Source organism: Bufo gargarizans, chromosome 3 (genome assembly GCF_014858855.1).
Source record: "Bufo gargarizans isolate SCDJY-AF-19 chromosome 3, ASM1485885v1, whole genome shotgun sequence".
Classification (NCBI taxonomy): Eukaryota; Metazoa; Chordata; class Amphibia; order Anura; family Bufonidae; genus Bufo; species Bufo gargarizans.
In genome coordinates this window covers 88,746,682-88,771,121 of record NC_058082.1, presented here as the reverse complement: position 1 = coordinate 88,771,121, position 24,440 = coordinate 88,746,682, and the positions used below count along the sequence as shown (strand labels likewise).

The following is a 24,440-nucleotide window of genomic DNA, read 5'->3' as shown; positions in this document are numbered from 1 at the left end:
GATCACCGGAACGGAGAAACGAAGGGGAAAAACACCTAACTTCTCGCAAAAAGGCAAGAAAGGCCTCCCAGGTACGATAGTATATCCGGGAGGGAGCTCTCATCATGGTCTTCACGACAGAGTCTGAGAAGCCCCTCTTCAAGATGAAGGTCTCAACAGCCACGCCGTTAAACGAAGCGGCTGTAAAATCCGGTGGAAGAGCGGTCCTTGAGACAGCAGGTCCTCCCTGAGAGGAAGAGGCCAAGGAATGTCTGCCAGCATCTGAGTGCCTTCCGAGAACCAGGCGCGGCGAGGCCAATCGGGGGCGATGAGTATGGTCGGGATCCCTTCCGCCACGACCCTGCGAAGAACCCTTGGGAGTGAGGCAGTGGTGGGAAGACATAGATGAGAGCAAAGTCTCGCCACGGAGACACCAGAGCGTCCACCCCGTCCGCCTCCGGATCCCGAGCTCGGGCCAGGAACGTGGGAGCCTTGTTGTTGAGCCTGGATGCCATCAGATCCACGTCCGGGCGGCCCCAACGGCGACAGACATCCTCGAATACATCCGGATGCAGAGACCACTCTCCCGGAACCACCCTGTTGCGGCTGAGAAAGTCTGCCGTCTATTTTTTGACCCCTCGAATGTACACTGCAGACAATATTGGAACATAAACTCCCGCCCACTGGAGGATCCTTTTCACCTCTTGCATCACCGTGCGGGTTCCGCCCTGAAGATTGATGTAGGCCACAGCTGTGGCATTGTCCGACTGGACCCTTACCGGGAGACCCGCTAGGAGGGAGGGGTCCAATGAGACAGAGAGAGGAAAATTGCTCTGAGCTCCAGTATGTTGATCGGAAGGGCTTCCACCTCTGACCACACCCCCTGAACCGTCCGAGCCCGGAGAACGCCACCCCAACCCAGGAGACTGGCATCGGTGGTGACGACTGTCCAGGAGATTGGAAGCAAGGATCTCCCTGAAGCCAGATTCTGAGGGGACAGCCACCACAGGAGTTCCATGCGAACCCGAGGAGGTAGGCGGATCTGAGAGTCCAGACCCCTCGATGTCCTGTCCCAGAAGGACAGGATCGCCTGTTGCAGAGGCAGAGTGTGAAACTGGGCAAAGGGAACAGCCTCAAAGGAGGTCACCATAAGCCCCAGAACCTACATGCACTCCCTAATGGAGATTCACGGAGAATGCAGAAGGCGAGACACCGACTCCCGTATCCGTGAGAACTTGTAATCCGGAAGGAATACCCGGGCTGCAGTGGTGTCCAGAATCATCCCCAGGACGGTCACCTGGAAGGTTGGAGAGAGGACTTCGGGAAGTTGATCAGCCAGCCGAACTGCTGCAGAGTCTGAATAGTGAACCTGAGCCGGACCGGATCCCCCGGAACCCGAGAAGGGAAGAAACGTTAGAGGTCTGGAAGGGAATTCCATCTTGTAACCAGAAGTTACAATTTTCAGGGTCCAGGCGTCTCGAACATGAGCTCTCGAGACCTGCTGAAAGGAGAGCAGACGGCCCCACACCGCAGGCGGTGGGGGCACCCCTTCAGGCGGAGAACTGCTTGGGAGCCTCGGGGCGGGCAGAACTCCCCTGGAATTGTGCCCGCGGACGCCAGGAAGGCTGAGGCTTAAAGGAAGGCTTCTTGCAGGAGTCCTGAGAGACGCCGGAGGAGGGGGCTGTCTCGAAAGGACTGGTTTCTAGAGCCAAAGGGGCGAGCTCTGAAAGGCGCGCTTGGATCTAGATTGGGGCAGGTGTGTGCTCTTGCCCCCCCGTAGCATCAGAGATAATCTTGTCCAGCGTAGCACCAAAGAGCCTGGAGCCCGCAAAGGGGAGGTTAGTGAGGGAGCGCTTGGAGAAAGCGTCGGCGTCCCAGACCTTCAACCAGACCTCCCTGCGCTGCGTGACCGAGAGGGCCGAAATCCGCGCAAAGAGAGTGCTGAAGTCCAATGAGGCCTCACAGAGGAATGTTGTCGCTTGGGACATCTGGAGGGCGAAGTTCAGGGTGTCCGCAGAGGTATCCTGCTCTGCGAGGTCCTGATGATGGTGCTGCAACCACACCGAAAGCGCCCTGGCTACCCAGGCAGAGGCGAACGCAGGCCGCAAACCTGTGCCCGCCAGAGTGAAGATGGCTTTGGAAAGAGAGTCCAAACGCCTATCAACGGAGTCCTGTAGGGGGAACCCGTCTAGGACTGGTATTGCCGAATTCTTAGCCAATCTGGCCACCGGCGGGTCGACCATAGGAGGAGAAGACCACTGCTGCACATTATCTGCCGGGAAAGGATACAGAGTATCCATGCACCTTGTGGCAGAAAAAACGGTGACCTTGGCGACTCGCCATGAATGGGGAATGTGACTGCCTCTGGTGCGTCACCCCTTCTGGAGTGGAAAAGGGGGAATTCCTGGCTACTAGTAGAAGGAGGTTCCCCCTGTATGTCAAAAGGTGTCACGGACTCGTCCGAGCCGGACCTTTCCACTTCAGACCTGTAGTCCCTGCGAGGGGGAGAGGCTGAACACGCCTCCAGGCAAGGGGGAGAAGCAGAGTCATCCGAGGAGGGATGCTGCTGCGTACGCTGCCTCTTAGGGGTCGAGCGTCCTCTGTGGGGGGCACCGGGAGGTGGAGCGCAGGCAATGGATCCATGGCCGCCCTGCGTTCCATAAAGGCCATGGCCGCGCGCCCTAGTTATGGCAGAGGCCCAGGAGGGCTCCACGGGCTCCGAAGGGGCGGAGGAGGGACTGGGCTGGTTTGGTGGAGGGGGAGGAGGTGGATGATCCTGTCCCGAGGCAGGGCAAGAGCCACAGGAGCCTGTAAACGATAGTGGCAAGCATCGGACCTTACAGGATCCCAGTGGGACCTGAGGCGTAGTGTTAGATTTTTTGGGGGGCCCCCAGACTTGGCATGACCGTGGCAATCCCGGAGTCAGGGTCTACTACAGTTTTGCGGAACACTATCTGTCCTACCGTGACCTGTGAGGAGCAGGAGTAGCAGCCAAGCGTGGAGAAGCGCTGAGGCAAAGCGGAAGCGCCCCAGTCACGTCACAGATCGCGTGAAAAATTAGCGCTAAAAAGAAATTAAAAAAAAAATAAAATAAAAATAAAAATCGCACACGCGCGGGAAACATGAAAAAAGGCAGACCCCGGCTCAGAAAATGGCGCCCGTCGCCAGGATGCATGGGATAACGAGCCCTCCGAACAAAACGGGAAAAGGTGCAGCAGCATAGCGCAGCAAATAGCCACTGCCTAAAGAAGGAATCCCTCCTCCCTCTCAGCCAGCAGGCCCTCTCAAATCCACAGGTAAGCCCTGAAGAACCGTGTCACAGTGTGAGCACGGGGGGAGGGGGAGCTGCAGGAGAACCGTTGTACTTATCCGAGTCCTGCAGTCTTCACCCTCAGTTCCGGACCAGCATGGGGTCACCTCTTCAGTCATCTGGCACAAGGAGTGGCAGTGCACTGGATAGAGGGCAGGACTAGGTGACCCCAGATCTGGTAGGCCACCGGAGCTGCAGGTCGAGCCCGGTTCCACTTATCTTCTGGGGGGAAAGGGAGGTAGCCGGGGACGGTCATTCGACCCCGGCGCTCGCTCTGCTGAGAGACCAGGGACGTACCACAAGACCCTGCGTCCTCTGTTTAGAAAAAAAACAAACCGGAGAAGAAAAAACTACAGGGACAACCCTGCAGGAGCATGAGTGTCACCTCCTTATCCGACACCAAGCTAAAAACGGAGGTCCTCCTGTTGGAGCATGGGGGTATAGCCAGTGGAGGAGGACCTATTTTTTCTTATTTGCATAGTGTCTCCTCCTAGTGGTGGCTTAAGCTATACCCATGGTCTATGTCCCCCAATGGAATGGGCGAGAAACAGATCCGTTCTGAACGGATGCATGTGGTTGTATTATCTGTGCGGATCAGTCTGTGCAGATCCACGACGGATCCGCACCAAATGCGAGTGTGAAAGCAATGTGGGAAACATTCAAATGGTGCCTAAGAGTCTATGCTTGATTGGTAGAAGTGTCAGAATGAAACCCTCTAGCTTTGATTTAGGTTCGAGGGGCCATGTGTATAGAATGTGAGATATGTCATACTTGGATACTTAACCCTTAATAGTATGATTCTAATAGCTTAGGTAAGTAAATGAGTAACAATACACCAACAGCAGAAGTGCATTTTGGGTAATACAATGACATCACAGTCCTTATCACATGTACACGCCTAGCCAACAATGATTGGAAAACTCCAAGCTAAGAAGGTGTCTAACTTAAGTTTGTGATTATAAACCACACAACGAGGGAGAGAGAAGAGAACAAACAAAAAAAAAAAAATTTTTTTAAAAATGAGAAAACACGAGAAACAAAGAAAACCCAGGAGAAAGATCCTAATGACCAGATCGTACCTTAGAGCTGACTTCCCTTTGTCTCTGCACATTATCTGTATTCTCGGTAATGTATAACTTTATTTTGTGTAGTATTGATATAAATTAATCAGCCTGATATTTAGCAAACTACCCGCTGTTGGCGGATGTATAGTTGTTAAAAGTGTTACTTCAATATTGTCACTATTCAGTAACGATACATATTACTGAATAAAAGACCTAAATATTGATTTGAGAGGTAACTCTCTGATTGGAATAATTTTATTCCATAGTCAATACCAGGCTTGATAATTTATATTGCTACCCCATTTGTCATAGTTTGTGCAGAACAAAGATTTGTATATTTTTTTTTAACGTTATTGAGTTTTTATCTCTCAAAAGTGTTTGGGTACTGCATATTACTGTATCATTGCAGATTATTGAGTTTCACATTAATCTTTGACTGTATTTTAAATTATTGTATAATAATCAATTTATATTTTTGCATAGACGCTTGTACCTTGTTTTACTGATTGCACAATATAATTAAATAACCGATCAAACTCTTTTTGAGGTGTTATATATGTCCACCTCAAGGATCAATCTTTTAAAATCTTTTCTTTGACCCTTTCTTTTATATAAAGCCTTTTGCTTTATATCCCCGACAAGAGCTTGAATGAGCCTTTTAATGAGCATTTGTAAGAACATTTGATATTAACGAGCATTAACCAACCTACCCTTTCTAGGCAGTCAGTACCACAACAGAGTAGTCATTAAATCTGCAGCCCTCTAATGATAATGAGAGTGATAAGCATGTCTAAGTCTATAGTGTAAAGATGAAATGTCAAAAACATAAAATATAAAAAAAAAGCTACGGGGGAGATTTACCATCCCCAAATGCCTTGATTTTGGCCTAAACAAGTTACAAACCCTTTTGCCAATTACAAACCCTTGGCACACTTATCATAATTTACACCAGAAACTAGCGTAAATTATGATGGACACCTACACCAGATTTAAGCTGCAATAGATTTCAGTCCGGTGTACGGACTGCCGGAGGATGCATTTATGACTAGCTCTGGATCTCATCAAAGTAGTTGCATCCTGTGGCAGGGGAGGGCTGTTTAACCACTTCAACTCCGCTAGCTAAAACCCCCTTCATGACCAGGCCACTTTTTACACTTCTGCACTACACTACTTTCACCGTTTATCGCTCGGTCATGCAACTTACCACCCAAATGAATTTTACCTCCTTTTCTTCTCACTAATAGAGCTTTCATTTGGTGGTATTTTATTGCTGCTGACATTTTTACTTTTTTTGTTATTAATCAAAATGTAACGATTTTTTTGGCAAAAAAATGACGTTTTTCACTTTCAGCTGTAAAATTTTGCAAAAAAAACGACATCCATATATAAATTTTTTGCCAAATTTATTGTTCTACATGTCTTTGATAAAAAAAAAAGTTGGCAAAAAAAATGGTTTGGGTAAAAGTTTTAGCGTTTACACACTATGGTACAAAAATGTAGAATTTCCGCTTTTTGAAACAGCTCTGACTTTCTGAGCACCTGTCATGTTTCCTGAGGTTCTACAATGCCCAAACAGTAGAAAAAACCCCACAAATGACCCCATTTCGGAAAGTAGACACCCTAAGGCAGTGTTTCCCAACCAGTGTGCCTCCAGCTGTTGCAAAACTACAACTCCCAGCATGCCCGCACAACCAAAGACTGTCCGGGCATGCTCGGGAGTTGTAGTTTTGCAACAGCTGGAGGCACACTGGTTGGGAAACACTGCCCTAAGGTATTCGCTGATGGGCATAGTGAGTTCATAGAACTTTTTATTTTTTGTCACAAGTTAGCGGAAAATGATGATTTTATATATTTTTTTTCCCTTACAAAGTCTCATATTCCACTAACTTGCGACAAAAAATAAAAAATTCTAGGAACTCGCCATGCCCCTCACGGAATACCTTGGGGTGTCTTCTTTCCAAAATGGGGTCACTTGTGGCGTAGTTATACTGCCCTGGCAATTTAGGGGCCCATATGCGTGAGAAGTAGTTTGCAATCTAAGGCCTCTTTCACACGACAGTTTTTTTTTTCCGTTTTGCGGGCCGTTTTTTGCGGTCCGTATACGGTCCGTATACGGAACCATTCATTTCAATGGTTCCGCAAAAAAAACGGAATGTACTCCGTGTGCATTCCGTTTCCGTATTTCCGTTTTTCCGTTCCGTTTAAAGATAGAACATGTCCTATATTTGGCCGCAAATCACGTTCCGTGGCTCCATTAAAGTCTATGGGTCCGCAAAAAAACGGAATGCATACGGAAATGCATCCGTATGTCTTCCGTATCCGTTCAGTTTTTTGCGGAACCATCTATTGAAAATGTTATGCCCAGCCCAATTTTTTATATGAAATTACTGTATACTGTATTTGCCATACGGAAAAACGGAACGGAACAACGGAACGGAAACGGAACCACAACGGAAGCAAAAAACGGAACAACGGATCCGTGAAAAACGGACCGCAAAACACTGAAATGGACATACTGTCGTGTGAAAGAGGCCTAAATCTGTAAAAAATGACCGGTGAAATCCGAAAGGTGCACTTTGGAATGTGTGCCCCTTTGCCCACCTAGGCTGCAAAAAAGTGTCACACATCTGGTATCGCCGTACTCAGGAGAAGTTGGGGAATGTGTTTTGGGGTGTCATTTTACATATACCCATGCTGGGTGAGAGAAATATCTCGGCAAATGACAACTTTTCCCATTTTTTTATACAAAGTTGGCATTTGACCAAGATATTTATCTCACCCAGCATGGGTATATGTAAAATGACACCCCAAAACACATTCCCCAACTTCTCCTGAGTACGGCGATACCAGATGTGTGACACTTTTTTGCAGCCTAGATGCGCAAAGCGGCCCAAATTCCTTTTAGGAGGGCATTTTTAGACATTTGGATCCCAGACTTCTTCTCACGCTTTAGGGCCCCTAAGAAGCCAGGGCAGTATAAATACCCCACATGTGACCCCATTTTGGAAAGAAGACACCCCAAGGTATTCAATGAGGGGCATGGCGAGTTCATATAAAAAAAACATTTTGTTGCATAAGTTAGCGGAAATTGATTTTTATTAGTTTTTTCCTCACAAAGTCTCACTTTCCGCTAACTTGGGACAAAAATGTCAATCTTTCATGGACTCAATATGCCCCTCACGGAATACCTTGGGGTGTCTTCTTTCCGAAATGGGGTCACATGTGGGGTATTTATACTGCCCTGGCTTTTTAGGGGCCCTAAAGCGTGAGAAGAAGTCTGGAATATAAATGTCAAAAAAATGTTACGCATTTGGATTCCGTGAGGGGTATGGTGAGTTCATGTGAGATTTTATTTTTTGGACACAAGTTAGTGGAATATGAGACTTTGTAAGGCTACTTTCACACTAGCGTTCGATCGGATCCGTTCTGAACGGATCCGATCATATTAATGCAGACGGAGGCTCCGTTCAGTACGGATCCGTCTGCATTAATAACTTAGAAAAAATTCTAAGTGTGCAAGCAGCCTGAGCGGATCCGTTCAGACTTTCAATGTAAAGTCAATGGGGGACGGATCCGCTTGAAGATTGAGCCATATGGTGACATCTTCAAGCGGATCCGTTCCCATTGACTTACATTGTAAGTCTGAACGGATCCGCTCGCCTCCGCACGGCCAGTTGAATGCTGCAAGCAGCGTTCAGCTGTCCGCCTGTCCGTGCGGAGGCGAGCGGAGCGGAGGCTGAACGCCGCCAGACTGATGCAGTCTGAGCGGATCCGCTCCATTCAGACTGCATCAGGGCTGGACGGAGGCGTTCGGGTCCGCTCGTGAGCTCCTTCAAACGGAGCTCACGAGCGGACCGGCGAACGCTAGTGTGAAAGTAGCCTAAGAAAAAACAAACAAAAAAAAATATTTCCGCTAACTTGGGCCAAAAAAATGTCTGAATGGAGCCTTACAGGGGGTGATCAATGACAGGGGGGGTGATCAGGGAGTCTATATGGGGTGATCACCTCATATACACTCCCTGATCACCCCTCTGTCATTGATCACCCCTCTGAAAGGCTCCATTCAGACGTCCATATGATTTTTACGGATCCACGGATCGGATCCGCAAAACACATACGGACGTCTGAATGGAGCCTTACAGGTGGGTGATCAATGACAAGGGGGTGATCAATGTCAGGGGGTGATCAGGGAGTGTATATGAGGTGATCACCCCCTTGGCATTGATCACCCCCCTGTAAGGCTCCATTCAGACGTCCGTATGTGTTTTGCGGATCCGATCCATGTATCAGTGGATCCGTAAAATCATACGGACGTCTGAACGGAGCCTTACAGGGGGGGTGATCAATGACAGGGGGGTGATCAATGACAGGGGGGTGATCAATGACAGGGGGGTGATCGGGAGTCTATATGGGTGATCACCCCCCTGTCATTGATCACCCCCCTGTAAGGCTCCATTCAGACGTCCGTATGCGTTTTGCGGATCCGATCCATGTATCAGTGGATCCGTAAAAATCATACGGACGCTGAACGGAGCCTTACAGGGGGGTGATCAATGACAGGGGGGTGATCGGGAAGTCTATATGGGTGATCACCCCCTTGTCATTGATCACCCCCTGTAAGGGCTCCATTCAGACGTCCGTATGCGTTTTGCGGATCCGATCCATGTATCAGTGGATCCGTAAAAGTGATCAGGGAGTCTGTATGGGGTAATCAGTAGTTCATAAAGGGTTAATAAGTGACGGGGGGGGGGGGTGTAGTGTAGTGTTTTGTGCTACTTTACAGAGCTGCCTGTGTCCTCTGGTGGTCGATCCAAACAAAAGGGACCACCAGGTATATTAGACGCTGTTATAAAAACAGCGTCTAATATACCTGTTAGGGGTTAAAAAAAAAACATCTCCAGCCTGCCAGCGAACGATCGCCGCTGGCAGGCTGGACATCCACTCGCTTACCTTCCGTTCCTGTGAGCGCGCGCGCGCCTGCGTGCGCGCGTTCACAGGAAATCTCGGCTCTCGCGGGAGGACGCGTATATGCGTCCACCCAGAAGAGCAGGACCGCCGGCAGGACGCAATCCTGCGTACGGCGGTCTGGAAAAGGTTAAGATTGCTCAGCACATGCCTTGATAAAATCAGGGCCTATGTTTAAAAAAAAAGTGAATTAAAGTTTAACTGCGGTTTTATAACGCCCACAAATGCATGCTACTTTCCTATTCTGCAGCCTCTTCTCACAGCGTTGTCATGTGTTCAGGCCGTCTCCTCTGTATTATAAACATGAGAAGGCAGAGTACTGGGAAGAGGAGCACAGCCCTGAGTACTGGGGGAGAGCAGTGGGAGGAGGAGCACAGCCCCGAGTACTGGGGGAGAGCACTAAGAGGGGGGAGCACTGAGAAGAGGAGCACAGCCCTGAATTCCTGGGCTCGGGCAGAAAGTGGAGGGGGGAGGGCTGCTTTACATGCTGCTATCTCCTAAATGGTAGCAGCTAGAAACATGCAACTGGTCTTGTTTGAAAGCTGACATTCCAGGCTTGCGTACAAGAACAGAATGACCGCTAATGACGGAGAAATCACTGTTCGAAATAGAGTCAGGAATAATTGCGGGTACAGCTTTATTCACAGCATCCCCCCGATTTCTATCAGTGATATCTTCTGTACTGAACAGAAGCAGAGATATAAGCAGTTAAAGCACCCCCTCCCCGTCAGTGTGGAGGAGAATGAGGGAGAAGCTGCATACCTGACAGGGACGCATAGTACTCATTTAGTGTGGTTTATATCTATATTCTGAGTATCCCAGTGACAGGTATTGTTCCAATTTTTGACCTAATTGGTGATTATACCTGACAGGAGGTCAGAAAGATAGTAAAAAAAATATATGGCTATTTAACACCAACTAGGATGTTTAGAATGGGCAGAGCCACATCCACAGCATTCCCGCGATGTGGAGAACTGGAAGCGGATTTTTTGCATATGATGTGGAACTGCAATCCGATAGCTACGTTTTGGAAGGAAGTTACTGATTTTCTTTGTTACAGGCGCGGGTGGATGGCACCCCTGAGATCTGCTTGCTGTGGATATTGAATGAAGAAAATTGGGATCACTACAAGACAATATTTTTGAGGGAGGCACTGTTTATGGCAAGGAAATGTATTGCTCCGAGATGGTATTGTCCCAATACACAAATTCTGACCACGTGGAAAAAACTAATTAACCAGATCTTACCATATTTAGTACTAGTGTTTAAACACCGTAACAAATTCGATAGAGTCTTGGGCCTCTGGTACGAGTCAACAGACACTATGGGCCAGATTTATCATTAACTCAGGTCAGAATAATGGAGTGAAAAAGTCCCCAAAAAAGTCCCAAACGCTAAAACTGTGCACAAATTTGCGACTTTTTTTTGCTCTGCACTATGCTCGCCAGTTTTCTGAAAGTGGGTGTGTTTTCTTATGTAAATGAATCTCTAGACAGATTTACTATTGGGACTATTTAAAAAGTCGCAAAAAAGTCGCAATTTCACTCTAGTGAGGACCATGCTTATCTTATGAGACTTTTTAATAGAACATGCGACTTTTTCATAAAAACATGCAACATTTTCGTAAAGATGTGCGACTTTTGTAAAGCTGCTTACTGACGGATAAACTGCTATCGTCAAACCACATTTATTACAGTCTTAAAGGGCCGATCATAAATCTGACTTGGCTAAAACTGACTTTAGCCATATGTGACAGTGGAGTGAGCTGTCAGAGTCATGATAAATCTGGCCCTATGTATACAACCTCGAGAATCCGACAAGCCCTGTTGTTGGCTCAGGGTAACATGGGTCAGATGGTTTAGAGGGGCTGTCTGACTATACTATTTGATGCTATGCTAGACAAAGGACTTAGGGGTTTGGAAAAATGCATTGGCTGATTAGAAATAATGGCAAAATTGTTTCTGTATTAAGTTTATTATGTACTAAGGAACAAATGGAGAATATGGAAATGGAATGCAAGTTCATATTCTACTTGACAACAAGAGTGCCATCATTGTTAATTTCACTTTTGTCAATAAAAAAGTTTAAAAAAAAATATATATTTAATATAAAAATTGCAGTTTTTTTTTATCTTTTCCCCTAAAAATAAGTTTAATAAATACATATATATACCCCAAATGGTTCCTAAAAAAAACTTTTAATGTGACAATTAAGAGGCTAAAACAAATGCTTAATTGATTTCATGTAATTGCTGGGCTCGCCTCTGGTTAGCTGTATGTGAGAGGATACACACTGCTCTGGGGGAGGTTATCTAAATTCTGATTGGTCCTGCGAGTTCATGTAAGGAGTGCAAGGGGTTATGGGAAGTGAGGAAAATACAGGATGGCCTCAAGGACAGGACAAAGATCAGCACAGGAAGTGCAGCAGAGGCCATCTTAGGAAGATGCTGAAATAGAGGCAGAGAGGAATAGGGCCGAATACAGACATCAGAAAGGTAAAAGTAACTGAAAAATAAAAGCTTCATGAATATTTTCCCTTCAGCATCACATATGTTTGGAATTTCATTTTTGGTAGTGAAATGGCAGTTAGTTACACTTTAAATTCATAGGGGCTGATGACAAGCGTTAAGTCTTCTAGTTTGGTGAAAACTCATTTTGTGACTGATTGGAATTCCCAGCACATAGGTCACTCAGCATTCAAAAATGTCACATTTACAGAACATACTACATTAGATCTTTCTCATGTCAACCTGACATGAAAGATGTACGCCGTTATACTGGTCTGAAATACCTACCTCATATGAAACTGCTTCCGCTTTTGAAGTTCCTGATTCCTCAGCTCCTCCAGCCTTCTCAGCTCTTCTTGCCGTCGCATTAGATCTGCACAAATACAGCAATTAATTTACAATACAGCAGACATGATGCTCCAAAAGTCACATTTTAGAAATATGTAACACACCAGTAAAGTTCCAGTCTACTTAGGCCATGCTCACATCAGTGTTGTGAACTCCAGCAGTCTAGCATAGCCGGATACCACTGTGCACCGCCAGATACACACTCACTATAACGGGATCCAGCTAGACAAAAACATTTGAGTGTAGTATTGTTTATCCGTCCGAAAGCCGGCATATATGCCTGATACAGCAACCAGATCAGAGTCCCGATGTCCACAATGCAGATGTGAATCCGGCCTTAAAGGAGAAATCCCATAAGAAGTTATCCCCTTAAAGGGGTTGTCTCACTTCAGGAAATAGTCCTTTATTATGGTGATAAAGTTAATACAAGGTTCTTACTAATATATTGTGACTGCCTATACTGCTTCCTTTGCTAGCTGGATTCATTTTCCCATCAAATTATATAATGCGTGTTTCCATGGTTACAACCACCCTGCAATCCTTTAGCGGTGGTTGTGCGTGCACACTATAGAAAAAAAAAAGCACGGTCCCGGCCACCAGAGAGGCTGGCACATTTTCCTATAGTGTGCAAGCCCGACCACCGCTGATGGATTACAGGGTGGCCATAACCATGGAAACGAGCCATGTATAATGTATGCTACTGCGGCGGAGGAACAGCTTTACACTACAACATGGCGGATGTGTGCATGGAGCCCAACAGAAATATCATATCCATGCCAACTCATTAACACCTTAATATTTCCAATAAAATGGCACAAAAGAATCACCAAATCAGAAAATGTAACCAACTGCTCTGCTCCGGAGCTCGTATTCATAACTGAAAACAATTGCAGATGCTATTTATCATTATAGGCAACACACAACAGATATCGGCCATATTGCTAATGTCCTAATTAAACCAGATGGAGTAAAAATGGGATCAATAGTAATCAGGCTGGTAGGAACGTTCCACATCATGGGTCTCCGATGTCCTTTAAAACATTCATGGGTCATAAGCAGAAGCAATAATTGAATAGACAAGCAAATTTAAAAAAGGTGCCCAAACGACACAGACAATATAGCAACCTTCAAAGACAGGTTTCTTTTTAGGCTAATACACACTGGCCCTGATCAAACTAGTTTTCTTTATTTTGGAGTAAATTTGTTCATTCTCTTTTGTTTTACTTTTCAGGCCTCACGCACATAACCGTATCAGCTTTGCAGTCTGCAAACCACAGCTCCGTAAAATATGGATACATTCGTTTTTTTTTCTACTAGAAATAAGCTTGTCCACAAAAAACAGGCAAGAATAGGCCACGTTCTATAATTTGGCGGGGAAAAGGGGGTTGAGTTGAGAACCCATAGAAATTAATGGGTCTGCGTCCAATGCTCAAGAAATGCAGATGGGACGCAGATCCAAAATAAAGTTGTGTGCATGAGACTTAAGTCACATTTATCAATAGTCTGCGACAGGCCATTTTTTTTTTTTGCTCCTACTAAGAACTTCAGAAATCCGGCTGTTTGCTGGCGTTCCTGTGGAGTACGTTGGTTTGAGGCCTTATTTATCATAGGGGCTGTCTCAAAAAATGGTTCCAACTTGCCATGGCTGGTGCAGGTGAAAATAAGCTAGAATGTCATTCTTTGGCATGTGCTAAAATCTTCAGTGCTGTGCGCCATTTTCATAAAGACATTACCTTCTCGCAGAATGGAGAAACGTGAAGACAATCTTTAAATTATTCCCTGCTGATAGATTAGGGTCTATGTGTTTTAGTTCCAGAGAAATACATGGGATCTGTTGATAAGCTTTTGTTTCACAGCATAAAACATACCTCAAACCCCTTTGTATTCACGGCTATATATGTAATAGAATTTTATAATTAGACTTTAGAATTTAGATTTTCAAAGCATTTGTAAAATAAAATAAAACAAAAATAGGTGACGGGCCTATGGATCCCAGAGATGAGGAATAAACTGTCTACTGATCTTTTATTGGCGATATGTATAGCCTTTATTCTAGTAACTTACCGCAGGTGGTAATGTACAAGGATAAGAAAGGAAAAGGTTACGGGCAGACATGGTGGCGTCTGTGTGCGGCCAACGGCCACTAAATTTTGAGGGTGATGCTTCAGTTTTACTCCAGAAATTCTAAGCCTCGGCTGTACATTTACATCTCAATGTTTGCCTGTACCCTAAAAACCTGTGGAACACATTCAGAATGGAGGGGACTCTTACCTTGTCTCATAAGCATCAGCTGATGCTCATGGCGGGCTGCTTCCATCTCTGCCTCCAATTTCTCCTTCGCTTCTTTTATGTTCCGGTCAACCTGTTCTTTCTGCTGTTTCTCCATTTCATACAGCGCTTTCCATCGTGAAGAGTACTCAAACTCGAATGTTCCTGGCTGAGCAAACCTTGGGGGCTCCTCCCTTTCTCTAAAAAAAGATAAAAATGTATTTTCATTAAAAAAAAACAAAAAAAAAAACAACAAACAACAACTATGGCATAGAAAGGACCTTTGTATATGGCATAGATATCTCAGATAACTTTATGAAAACACGGCCAATAATACATATACATATATATATACAGCTGAGAATAATCATGGACTTAGAGGAATTATATGAAATTTTGATACACTATGTATTTCATGTATTTATTGCACGTGTCACTTTATTTTAACAAACTGGATGTATACTTTTCACATTGTAATATCTCTTTTTTGATTTATTGTGTAAATGTCAATTAAGTTGAAGCACTAATTGTTTTGATTGGTACACCTTTATATGTAACTGGTTCACTTCTTATCAATGCTTGAGAAAGGCTCATGTGAGAGCCAAAACGTCGCTTGTGCCACCTGTGGGTGAATAAACTCTTTTTCACTGAGGATCCTTGGGAGTGCAGTCCGTTTTTTCTATTTCCGTGTCGGTGGGTAAGCACCAGTTACCATACCCGGACATTGCACCCGTTTTTTACTTCATTTTTTGCTTGGTGGTGCTGCCAGTTATTTATTATATATATATATATATATATATATATATATATATTCTTGCGGTATGTAAATCAAAACCATTGGTACAGGAAGGAGGCCATGTTTCTCAAGGGGCTTCTCTTTGGCTGTGATATTCTCCACTGTGAATGGGCAGCTCACAGCCAGGGAGAAAAAGACGACCCTTGAGAAACATGGCTGTCTCCTCCTCCTCTTCACTGTACCGATGGTTTGGATTTACATACAAGGCAGGAAACCAGAAAGTGGGGCACAGCAGGGGAACGGGTCAGCGCATAGTGAAAACCGTAAGCGATATTACATGCCTTCAGTATGCCCTGCCAGCTATTTACACGATAATGTCAGGACTGGTGAAAGGTCCTCTTTAAAGCAGTAACATTTTTGCCAAAAATTTGGTATGTGCAAAACTGAAACAGGTGTTTCAGAAAACTGGTACAAGTAGGATAAAGAAATATCCCCTCCACTGTGTCTGGGGGTCAGCTAGCACAATGCGGCAGATTTATCACACCTCCATTCCAGAATTCTGGCTTCAAAGTTGCAAAATAGAGCTTTAGAGACTTTTTGCACTTGCACAAAATTTTTTGACTTTTTGCAAGTTTACACCACTCACTCTAGTTTTGAAATAGGTGTTAAAAAGTGAACGTGGATAACTACGTTAAGTTTCACTCCAGATTTATCACAGACTTTTAGATGCTGAAGATCTATCAGTTAAATAGAACTGCAGAACCCCTTTAGTGTTAACAGCGGCGATACAATCCACTTCCGGAACACAATGGGGGAGATTTATCAAACTGGTGTAAAGTAGAACTGGCTTAGTTGCCCATAACAACCAGTTTCCACTTTTCTTCATTTTCCAAAGGAGCTGTGAAAAATGAAAGCTGGAATCTGATTGGTTACTAAGGGCAACTAAGACAGTTCTATTTTACACCAGTTTGATAAATCTCCCCCAATAACTTCTCAGGTCTGCGGCAAGGTTAACAGATAACTTACTTGAGGTACTGCTGAGTCTTCTGCATAAATTTTTCTGGCAAACCATCTTCATCATCAAACTGCTCCATTGGTTCTACAATAACTGGTCGTGGAGTCCTAAAAATATTAGATACACCACATTGTAATAAACCTTAATCATCATCTAATTTTTCATGCAACTTAAAGGAGTATTCCCATCTCAGACAATGGGGGCATATCTCTAGCATATGACCCCATTGTCCGATAGGTGCGGATCCCACTGCTGGGACCTGCACCTACAACGAGAACAGAGCGGGGAAAGCTGTGGCTGGAGGACCCCAGATTTCCCAGGGTCCGTCCACCACCAAGCTCTGCTCCCATAGAAGTGAATGGGAGCGTACCACGCATGCGCGGCCCAGGCTCCCATTCATTTCTATGGGGTCGACGGAAATAGCCGAGCCAGCGCTCGGCTATTTTCGTCAGTCCAATAGAAATGAATAGAGAGCGGCTGTGTATGCGCAGTGCGCCCTTCACTTGCGGGGCCGCGTTCTCGATATAGATGAGGGTCTCATCGGTGGGACCGGCACCTATCAGACAATGGGGGAATATCCTAGCGATATATACCCCTATTGTCTGAGATGGGACAACCCCTTTAAAACGGTCCATAAAATGCATAGGCCTTAGACTTTGCAGTTCCAACCAATAAAAAAATAAAAAAAACACAGAATGTTTTTAATTTTTATTTTTAACATACAAAGCTAGCTCACCACCAGTAATGTCATTTATTTCACCTTGGCTCAGTTACATCCATACATTTTCAGGGAACCTGGTCATGTGATCTCAAGTCTGACCACTAGTCCAGAGCTTGCTCTCCTGTTTAGACAGCAGTGGTCAGTCTCCCAGCAGGCTCTGTGTGAACTACAGGATGACATCACCAATCAAATCCGCCTGGCAGATCTCAGACTCCTCCCCTGCCCATCCAGCTCCACCCTCCATATTCCTCTGTAAATCTCTGTATGCATAGGATCCCGATGAAGTTGTGTCTCCCCTACCTAAAGGTGCAGATATACAGTAGGGTAGATTTATATACACTTCCTGACTCACACTGCTTGTACTATCTGTGTGTGCTGACTCCAGTGTAGTTGGAGGAGATGCAGCTTCACCCCCGCCGATCAGTTGTTTGAAGAGGAAGAAGTGCTCCACGCAAGCGCTGCCTCCTGGTCATTACACCACGCGTCTACTGTGGAGTGGCGGCGTAGTGCAATTACATGTACTTCCTTCATTCAAGTGAACGGAGTTAGTAATGACATTAGACTGCACTTCTGAGATGACATGCAGTGTAATGAGGAAGTCAATGAGGACCCGAACTTTTGAGCACTAAAATGGCTGTAAAAATGTCATGGAAGGGGCTAGAGGGCTGCAAATGGCATCAAAATGTGGTTAAGAGCATGGCAAGTGCTCTGCAAACAAATGTGGATAGGGAAATGACTTTAAATAACAAAATACGTAAAAATAAAAAATAATCTTGATCTAGGAGGACGAGGTCCATATGGAGTAGGAGGTTGAGGAGGTGGTGGATGTGGAAGCGGCGGTGGAGGAGGAGGTAGCCTACACTGCTTTTTGGTTTTACATTTATTTTTTTAAATTAAGGTACACCCCAAAACATTGGGAAATATAACCTGTGATAACCCCCTCCAGTCGTGCTAAAAACACGTTCAGACAATACACTGGCTGCAGGGCAGGCCAGCACCTCCAAGGGGTAAAGTGCAAGCTCAGGCTAGGTGCCCAATTTGGAGACCCAAAAGTTGCAGGGGCTGACCCCTGTCAGTCAGTTCGTGTAGGCGTGTGCACACTTACTGCCCCCACCATGTCGCACGTCCCTGTGATGTCCACGATTCAATTTGATATCTGCTCTATCAACTTTCAATGTTCTTTTCTGAGCCTACCATGTTGATCGCGGTTATCGGCGAATCAGGGTTTCACGCCGGAGAGGGAGCGTGAGAAAGAGACCAAAATTTAAAAGGGGAGATAAATTTATATAAAAAAAAAAAAAAAAGTTCTTGAGGCACAAATGTGGGACAAATTACAAAAGCCCAAATGTGGGCCAGAAGAGTAAAGCGGAAATGTGGGACAAATTACAGAAGCCCAAATGTGGTACAACTTGTTAAAGTTTAAGCATTGAATCAAAAAGAGGTGGCGCGCATCAATTAAAGAAGAATTTCTGAAATTTTATTCCGTCACCTATGCAGAGCAGGGGTTTATTCACGTGCAAAATTGTAAAATGTCAACTCAAGAATGTAACAGAAAAATTAGTGAAATTTATTAACCCGTCTACTTCGGGCTCTTTCACACCTGCGTTCTTTTCTTCCGGCATAGAGTTCCGTCGTCGGGGCTCTATGCCGGAAGAATCCTGATCAGTTTTTTCCTAATGCATTCTGAATGGAGTGAAATCCGTTCCGGATGCATCAGGATGTCTTCAGTTCCGGAACGGAACGTTTTTTGGCCGGAGAAAATACCGCAGCATGCTGCGCTTTTTGCTCCAGCCAAAAATCCTGAAGACTTGCCGCAAGGCCGGATCCGGAATTAATGCCCATTGAAAGGCATTGATCCGGACTTAAGCTAAACGTAGTTTCGGCGCATTGCCGGATCAGACGTTTAGCTTTTTCTGAATGGTTACCATGGCTGCCAAGACGCTAAAAGTCCTGGCAGCCATGGTAAAGTGTAGCGGGGGAGCAGCATACTTGCCGTCCGTGCGGCTCCCGGGGCGCTCCAGAGTGACGTCAGGGCGCCCCACGCACATGGATGACGTGATCGCATGGCACGTCATCCATGCGCATGGGGCGCTCTGACGTCACTCTGGAGCGCCCCGGGAGCCGCACGGACTAAGTATACCGCTCCCCCGCTCCTACTATGGCAACCAGGACTTTAATAGCGTCCTGGGTGCCATAGTAACACTGAAAGCATTTTGAAGACGGATCCGTCTTCAAATGCTTTCAGTACACTTGCGTTTTTCCGGATCCGGACAACGCAAGTGTGAAAGAGGCCTAAGTAGAGCAGGGTTCTATGACAGAAAAAAATTGTTTGTCACCTGAAAATGTAAAAGAAAAATTATAGAAATTTATTAGGCTGTCAACTAGGTAGAGGAGGGGTATATTACACGCAAAAATTTGTGAATTTCACCCGGAAATGTAACAGACAAATTTTTTATCTGTCTACTCGGTATAGCAGTGTTACATCACATGCAAAAATTGGACAAAGTAGTGAAATGACAAAATAAATATTTGGAGTTCCATATGGAGTAGGAGTTTGAGGAGGCGGTGGACGTAGCGGTGTAGGTGGAAGCGGCGGTGGAGGAGGACGAGGTAGCCAACACTGGTTTTTGGTTTTAATTTATTTTATTTTTTTAATTAGGGTACACTCCAAAAGTGTGTGAAATATCCAAAATACAAGAATGAGCAATTGCACTGCAGTATAACAACGTCTGGTTAAGGCAGGTATACATGTCTATTCTGCACAAGGTACGGACAAGTCCTGAGGGATTTATGCCTGGTTCATTTTAATGAACGCGAGCTTGTCCACATTGGCTGTGGACAGGCGGCTGCACTTGTCTGTGATCACGCCCCCTGCTGCGCTAAACACACGTTCAGATAATACACTGGCTAGTAGCCAGAAGGCCAGAAGTTGAAGGGGGCAGACCAGTCATTCAGTACGTGTAGGCGTGTGCACATATACTGCTCCACCATGTTGGTGAAATGCTGCCTCCTGCTAAGACGTTCCATATCAGCTGGTGGTGCTGGTTGTTGTGGCGTGCTGACAAAGCTTTTCCACATTTCAGCCATGCTAACCTTGCCTCCTGAGGTGCTGGCGGTGCCCCAGCTGCGTTGGCAACCTCTTCCTCTGCCTTGTGCTTCCACTGTGCCCCCGCTGTCAGGTGGGAATGCCACCAGCGCCGCGTCTACCAGCGTGCACTTGTACTCGCGCATCTTACGATCACGCTCCAGTGAGGGAATTAAGGACGGTACGTTGTCCTTGTAACGGGGATCCAGCAGCGTGGCCACCCAGTAATCAGCACAAGTTAGAATGTGGGCAACTCGGCAGTTATTGCGGAGACACTGCAGCATGTAATCGCTCATGTGTGCCAGGCTGCCCAGAGGCAACGAAAAGCTGTCATCTGTGGGAGATGTATCGTCTGTGTCCTCTGTATCCCCCCCCCCAGCCACGCGCCAGTGATGGCCATGAGCTGGTCTGGGTGCCACCCTGCTGTGAACATGGTTCCTCCTCCTCCTCCTCCTCAAGACCTGTGCCCTGGCTGGACAATTGTGTACCTGGCGTTTTTGGGTGCAGGAACCAAACCTCTGAGGCACTTGTGAATGACTCGCCGGAAACCCTACGAAAGGATCCCTCTTCCTCCTCCTGTGCCACATCCTCTTCCATCATCGCCAGCAGCGTTTTTTTCAAGGAGGCATAGAAGTGGGATAGTTACGCTGAGAATGGCGTTATCGGCACTGGCCATGTTGGTGGAGTACTCGAAACAGTGCAACAAGGAACACAGGTCTCGCATGGAGGCCTAGTCATTGGTGGTGAAGTGGTGCTGTTCCTCAGAGCGACTCACCCGTGCATGCTGCAGCTGAAACTCCACTATGGCCTGCTGCTGCTCGCGCAGTCTGCCCAGCATGAGCAAGGTGGAGTTCCACCTTGTGGGCACGTCGCATATGAGGCGGTGAGCGGGAAGGCCGAAGTTACGCTGCAGTGCTGACAGGCGAGCAGCAGCAAGGTGAGAATGCCGAAAGCGCGCAGAGACGGCCCGCACTTTATGCAGCAGCTCTGACATATCGGGGTAATTTTTAAGGATTCTCTGCACCACCAAATTCAGCACATGCGCCAAACCAGCTAGTCCCAGAGCCGCTACGAGATTTCGCCCATTATCTTACACCACCAGGCCGGGCTTTAGGCTCACTGGCACCAACCACTCATCGGTCTGTTGTTCAAGGCCCGTCCACAGCTCCTGCGCGGTGTGGGGTTTGTCCCCCAAACAGATACGTTTTAAAACTGCCTGTGCTGAAGTTGGTGGTGAAGGTGTTACGCTGACCAGATGAGGAGCCGGTAGAGGATGAGGAAGCGGAGTAGGAGGAGGAAGCAACAGTAGGCAAACTGAAGTGCCCTGCAATCCTCGGTGGTGGAAGGACATGCCCCAAACTGCAGCAGAAGAGGAAGCAGGAGGAGCCAGAAACTTTTCTTGGTTTTTGAGGTGTCTACTCCACTGCAGCTCGTGCTTTGCACTTAGATGCCTGGTCATGCAGGTTGTGCTCAGGTTGAGAACGTTTATGCCTCGCTTCAGGCTCTGATTGCACAGCGTGCAAACCACTGGTGTCTTGTCGTCAGCAAGAACTGCCACCCCAGGGAACTCCTTGGAGCTGGCTTTGGTGTGCTCGGTCCCTTGCTGCGGTGGGCAGTAGCAGGCGTACTGTCTAGAGGAAGGCGGCTCCGCTTTTGCACCCTGCTCCCTCTTCTGCTGGGCTGGTGGCTCTGTGCAACCACCGCCTCCTTCCCCCGAACTACATAGGTCACTCGCATGACCTTGATTCCATGTGGGGTCGAGGACCTCATCGTCCTCCACATCATCTTCCACAAAGTCTTCACCGCTGCCCTCTTTGTCGGTCTGCACACTTTCGAAAGCCCCAGCAGTTGGCACCTGTGTTTCATCATCATCCGAGACGTGCTGCGATGGTCCTCCCATGTACTTCTCTTGAAACATAAGTGGTTGGGCATCGGTGCACTCAATCTCTTCCACTTCTGGGTCAGGGCTATGTGGATGGCCCTGGGAAACCCTGCTAACAGAGTCATCAAAAAGCAGAAGAGACTGCTGCATGACTTGGGGCTCAGACTGCTTGGCTGACTTGCAAGGGGATGAGGTGAAAGACTGATGGACATGGGCTGCAGGTGCCAACTCTGATCTTTCGGTAGGAGACAATGTGAAGGAACTGGAGGCACTGTCAGCAACCCAATCTACTATCGCCTGTACTTGTTCTGGTCTCACCCAGGGCTGTGGAGTCGGTAGATAAATGCTCCGACTCCTCAGTTTTTTGTACTTCCGACTCCCCGACTCCGACTCCTCTGTATTTAATATGCGAATGTATTTTATACATTCCTTGAAGGAAAGAAAGGCAACATACATGTCATTACCACAGAACTACTGGCTGGGAAGCCAACAGTCTACCGTATTAAACAGTTTAAGCAAAAGACAAACACAATGAAAACAACAGTTTTATTCATTTTTTTTTAAATCAAGTGGCTGGATAGTAGCAGCAGGCATAAACATCAGGAACTTTACAAGTTAAAAAATACAAACCACATTATTTGGTTGTTTTAGAACAAAAACAAAGCTCATCTATATGAACCAAAAACAAAATCTGTAAAACCTAGAAATGGTTTATATTAATCTTCTTCACATCACTGAACGAGTTTGTTTTGCGGTTACGTGAGGCACTGCATGCATTGGCCTTTATTCTTACAGTAGAGAAGTCATTAATTATAACTGTTTATGAATTCGGACATTTAAACTTGCTTTTTTTTTTATTCCAATTTAAATTTGTCCTGCTAGGCGGTTGTGTGGAAGCTTGGCTGTGAGCTGGATTACATCACCTTCAGACCTTGTTCACACCATAGTTAGTGCAGTGGTAGGACCCCTTGCTATGCTGAGAACCGTGACGTGGTGCTTGGGGCTCCGATATCTTCCTGACAGGAATATATTGGCAAAAGTCTCAGCTTTTAATATCTGCTTTTATGACTAGCCAGTATAGTCAGTGGCATATCCGTGTGGTGCATTTTTTCTGTGATTTATGATTATATTTTCATCCGCACAATGCTCCGTTTTGTGTAGGATGCCTTTGTGGTGCATGTGGACCGCGCCGACATCCTCCACCGTATGCAAAATATTTTTTGCTGGGGATAGTCGTTTGCTGCGGTCCACATGCGGTGGGGCTGCTCCCCCAATGAAAAACACGCTACAGTGTTAGGGGTTGAGCAGCTCCCCCAGATTTGCCACTATATTTCTGTGTTTTTGTCTTGTTTTATATGTAGTGTATGTGCCTTCACCTGGCATTCAAACACTCTTTGCACCTGGTAGCCTCCATCACATGGTCTGATATGGGTGTGGCTTACAGTCTGGCTTTGTTCACATTGCACTAGTTGTCCTGCTAGGCGGTTGTGTGGAAGCCTGGCTGTGAGCTGGATTACATCACCCTCAGACCTTGTTCACACCATAGGTAGCGTAGTGGTAGGACCCCTTGCCATGCTGAGAACCGTGACGTGGTGCTTGGGGCTCCGATATCTTCCTGACAGGAATATATTGGCAAAAGTCTCAGCTTTTAATATCTGCATTTATGACTAGCCAGTATAGTCAGTGGCATATCCGTGTGATGCATTTTTTCTGTGATTTATGATTATATTTTCATCCGCACAATGCTCCGTTTTGTGTAGGATGCCTTTGTGGTGCATGTGGACCGCGCCGACATCCTCCACCGTATGCAAAATATTTTTTGCTGGGGATAGTCGTTTGCTGCGGTCCACATGCGGTGGGGCTGCTCCCCCAATGAAAAACACGCTACAACCTACCAGGCTGCATAAGATGGGGAGGATGCCTCAGCCCGATTGCCTTAGATGCTCACAGACTGGCGCGGACTTCTGGCACATGATGTGGGAATGCTCCCATATCAGATCATACTGGCAGGATATCCTTAGAATTTTGTCGTCATTGGGTATGGGCCCGATTCCGTTATGTCCCAAGGTATGTCTGTTGGGTGTATTAGACAATGACGGGTGGTCGCATTACAATAAAATATTCCTCAGTGAATCCCTGTTTATGGCACGCAAGGTGATAGCCCTAAAATGGATGGCGGAGGATCTTCCTACTGTGGGAATTTGGAAGAGGCTAGTGAACCAGATCATCCCATACGAAAAAGTATTATATGTGAATAGGAAGTGCCCTGACAAATTTCAGAAGGTTTGGGGTTTATGGTGCGACTCTGCTCTAACCACATCGTCCAATTCTGTAAGGTCAGACAACCACTGAGGGGGCAAAGAGCCTCTAGGTTTTCTCTATTTTGCTTCGATGCTTTGATTGCCCACACTGTGCTCGGGAAGGGAGGGAAGTGATGACTTCTGTGCAACGGTGTACTCTTTATTTATTTATTGTACTGTATTATATGACATTTCGGTATGTTTCATTGTACTTGTTGTAGCCTACTGTATGCGATTTTACGATATGCATATGTCTATGCC

The 24,440-nt window shown here is 46.2% G+C and overlaps 1 protein-coding gene across 2 annotated transcripts in view; it reads right to left on the bottom strand.

Annotated features, from left to right (window-relative positions):
- PSPC1 (paraspeckle component 1) overlaps positions 1 to 24,440 on the bottom strand; it is an 85,476-nt gene that overhangs the window by 36,949 nt on the left and 24,087 nt on the right. For both annotated transcript variants that reach the window (XM_044284942.1, XM_044284943.1), the window contains exons 3-5: positions 16,203 to 16,298; positions 14,444 to 14,640; positions 12,113 to 12,197 (exon numbers count right to left, since the gene is read on the bottom strand). In XM_044284942.1, coding sequence (XP_044140877.1) covers positions 12,113 to 12,197; positions 14,444 to 14,640; positions 16,203 to 16,298 — 378 coding nt within the window. The remainder of the gene's footprint in view (positions 1 to 12,112; positions 12,198 to 14,443; positions 14,641 to 16,202; positions 16,299 to 24,440) is intronic.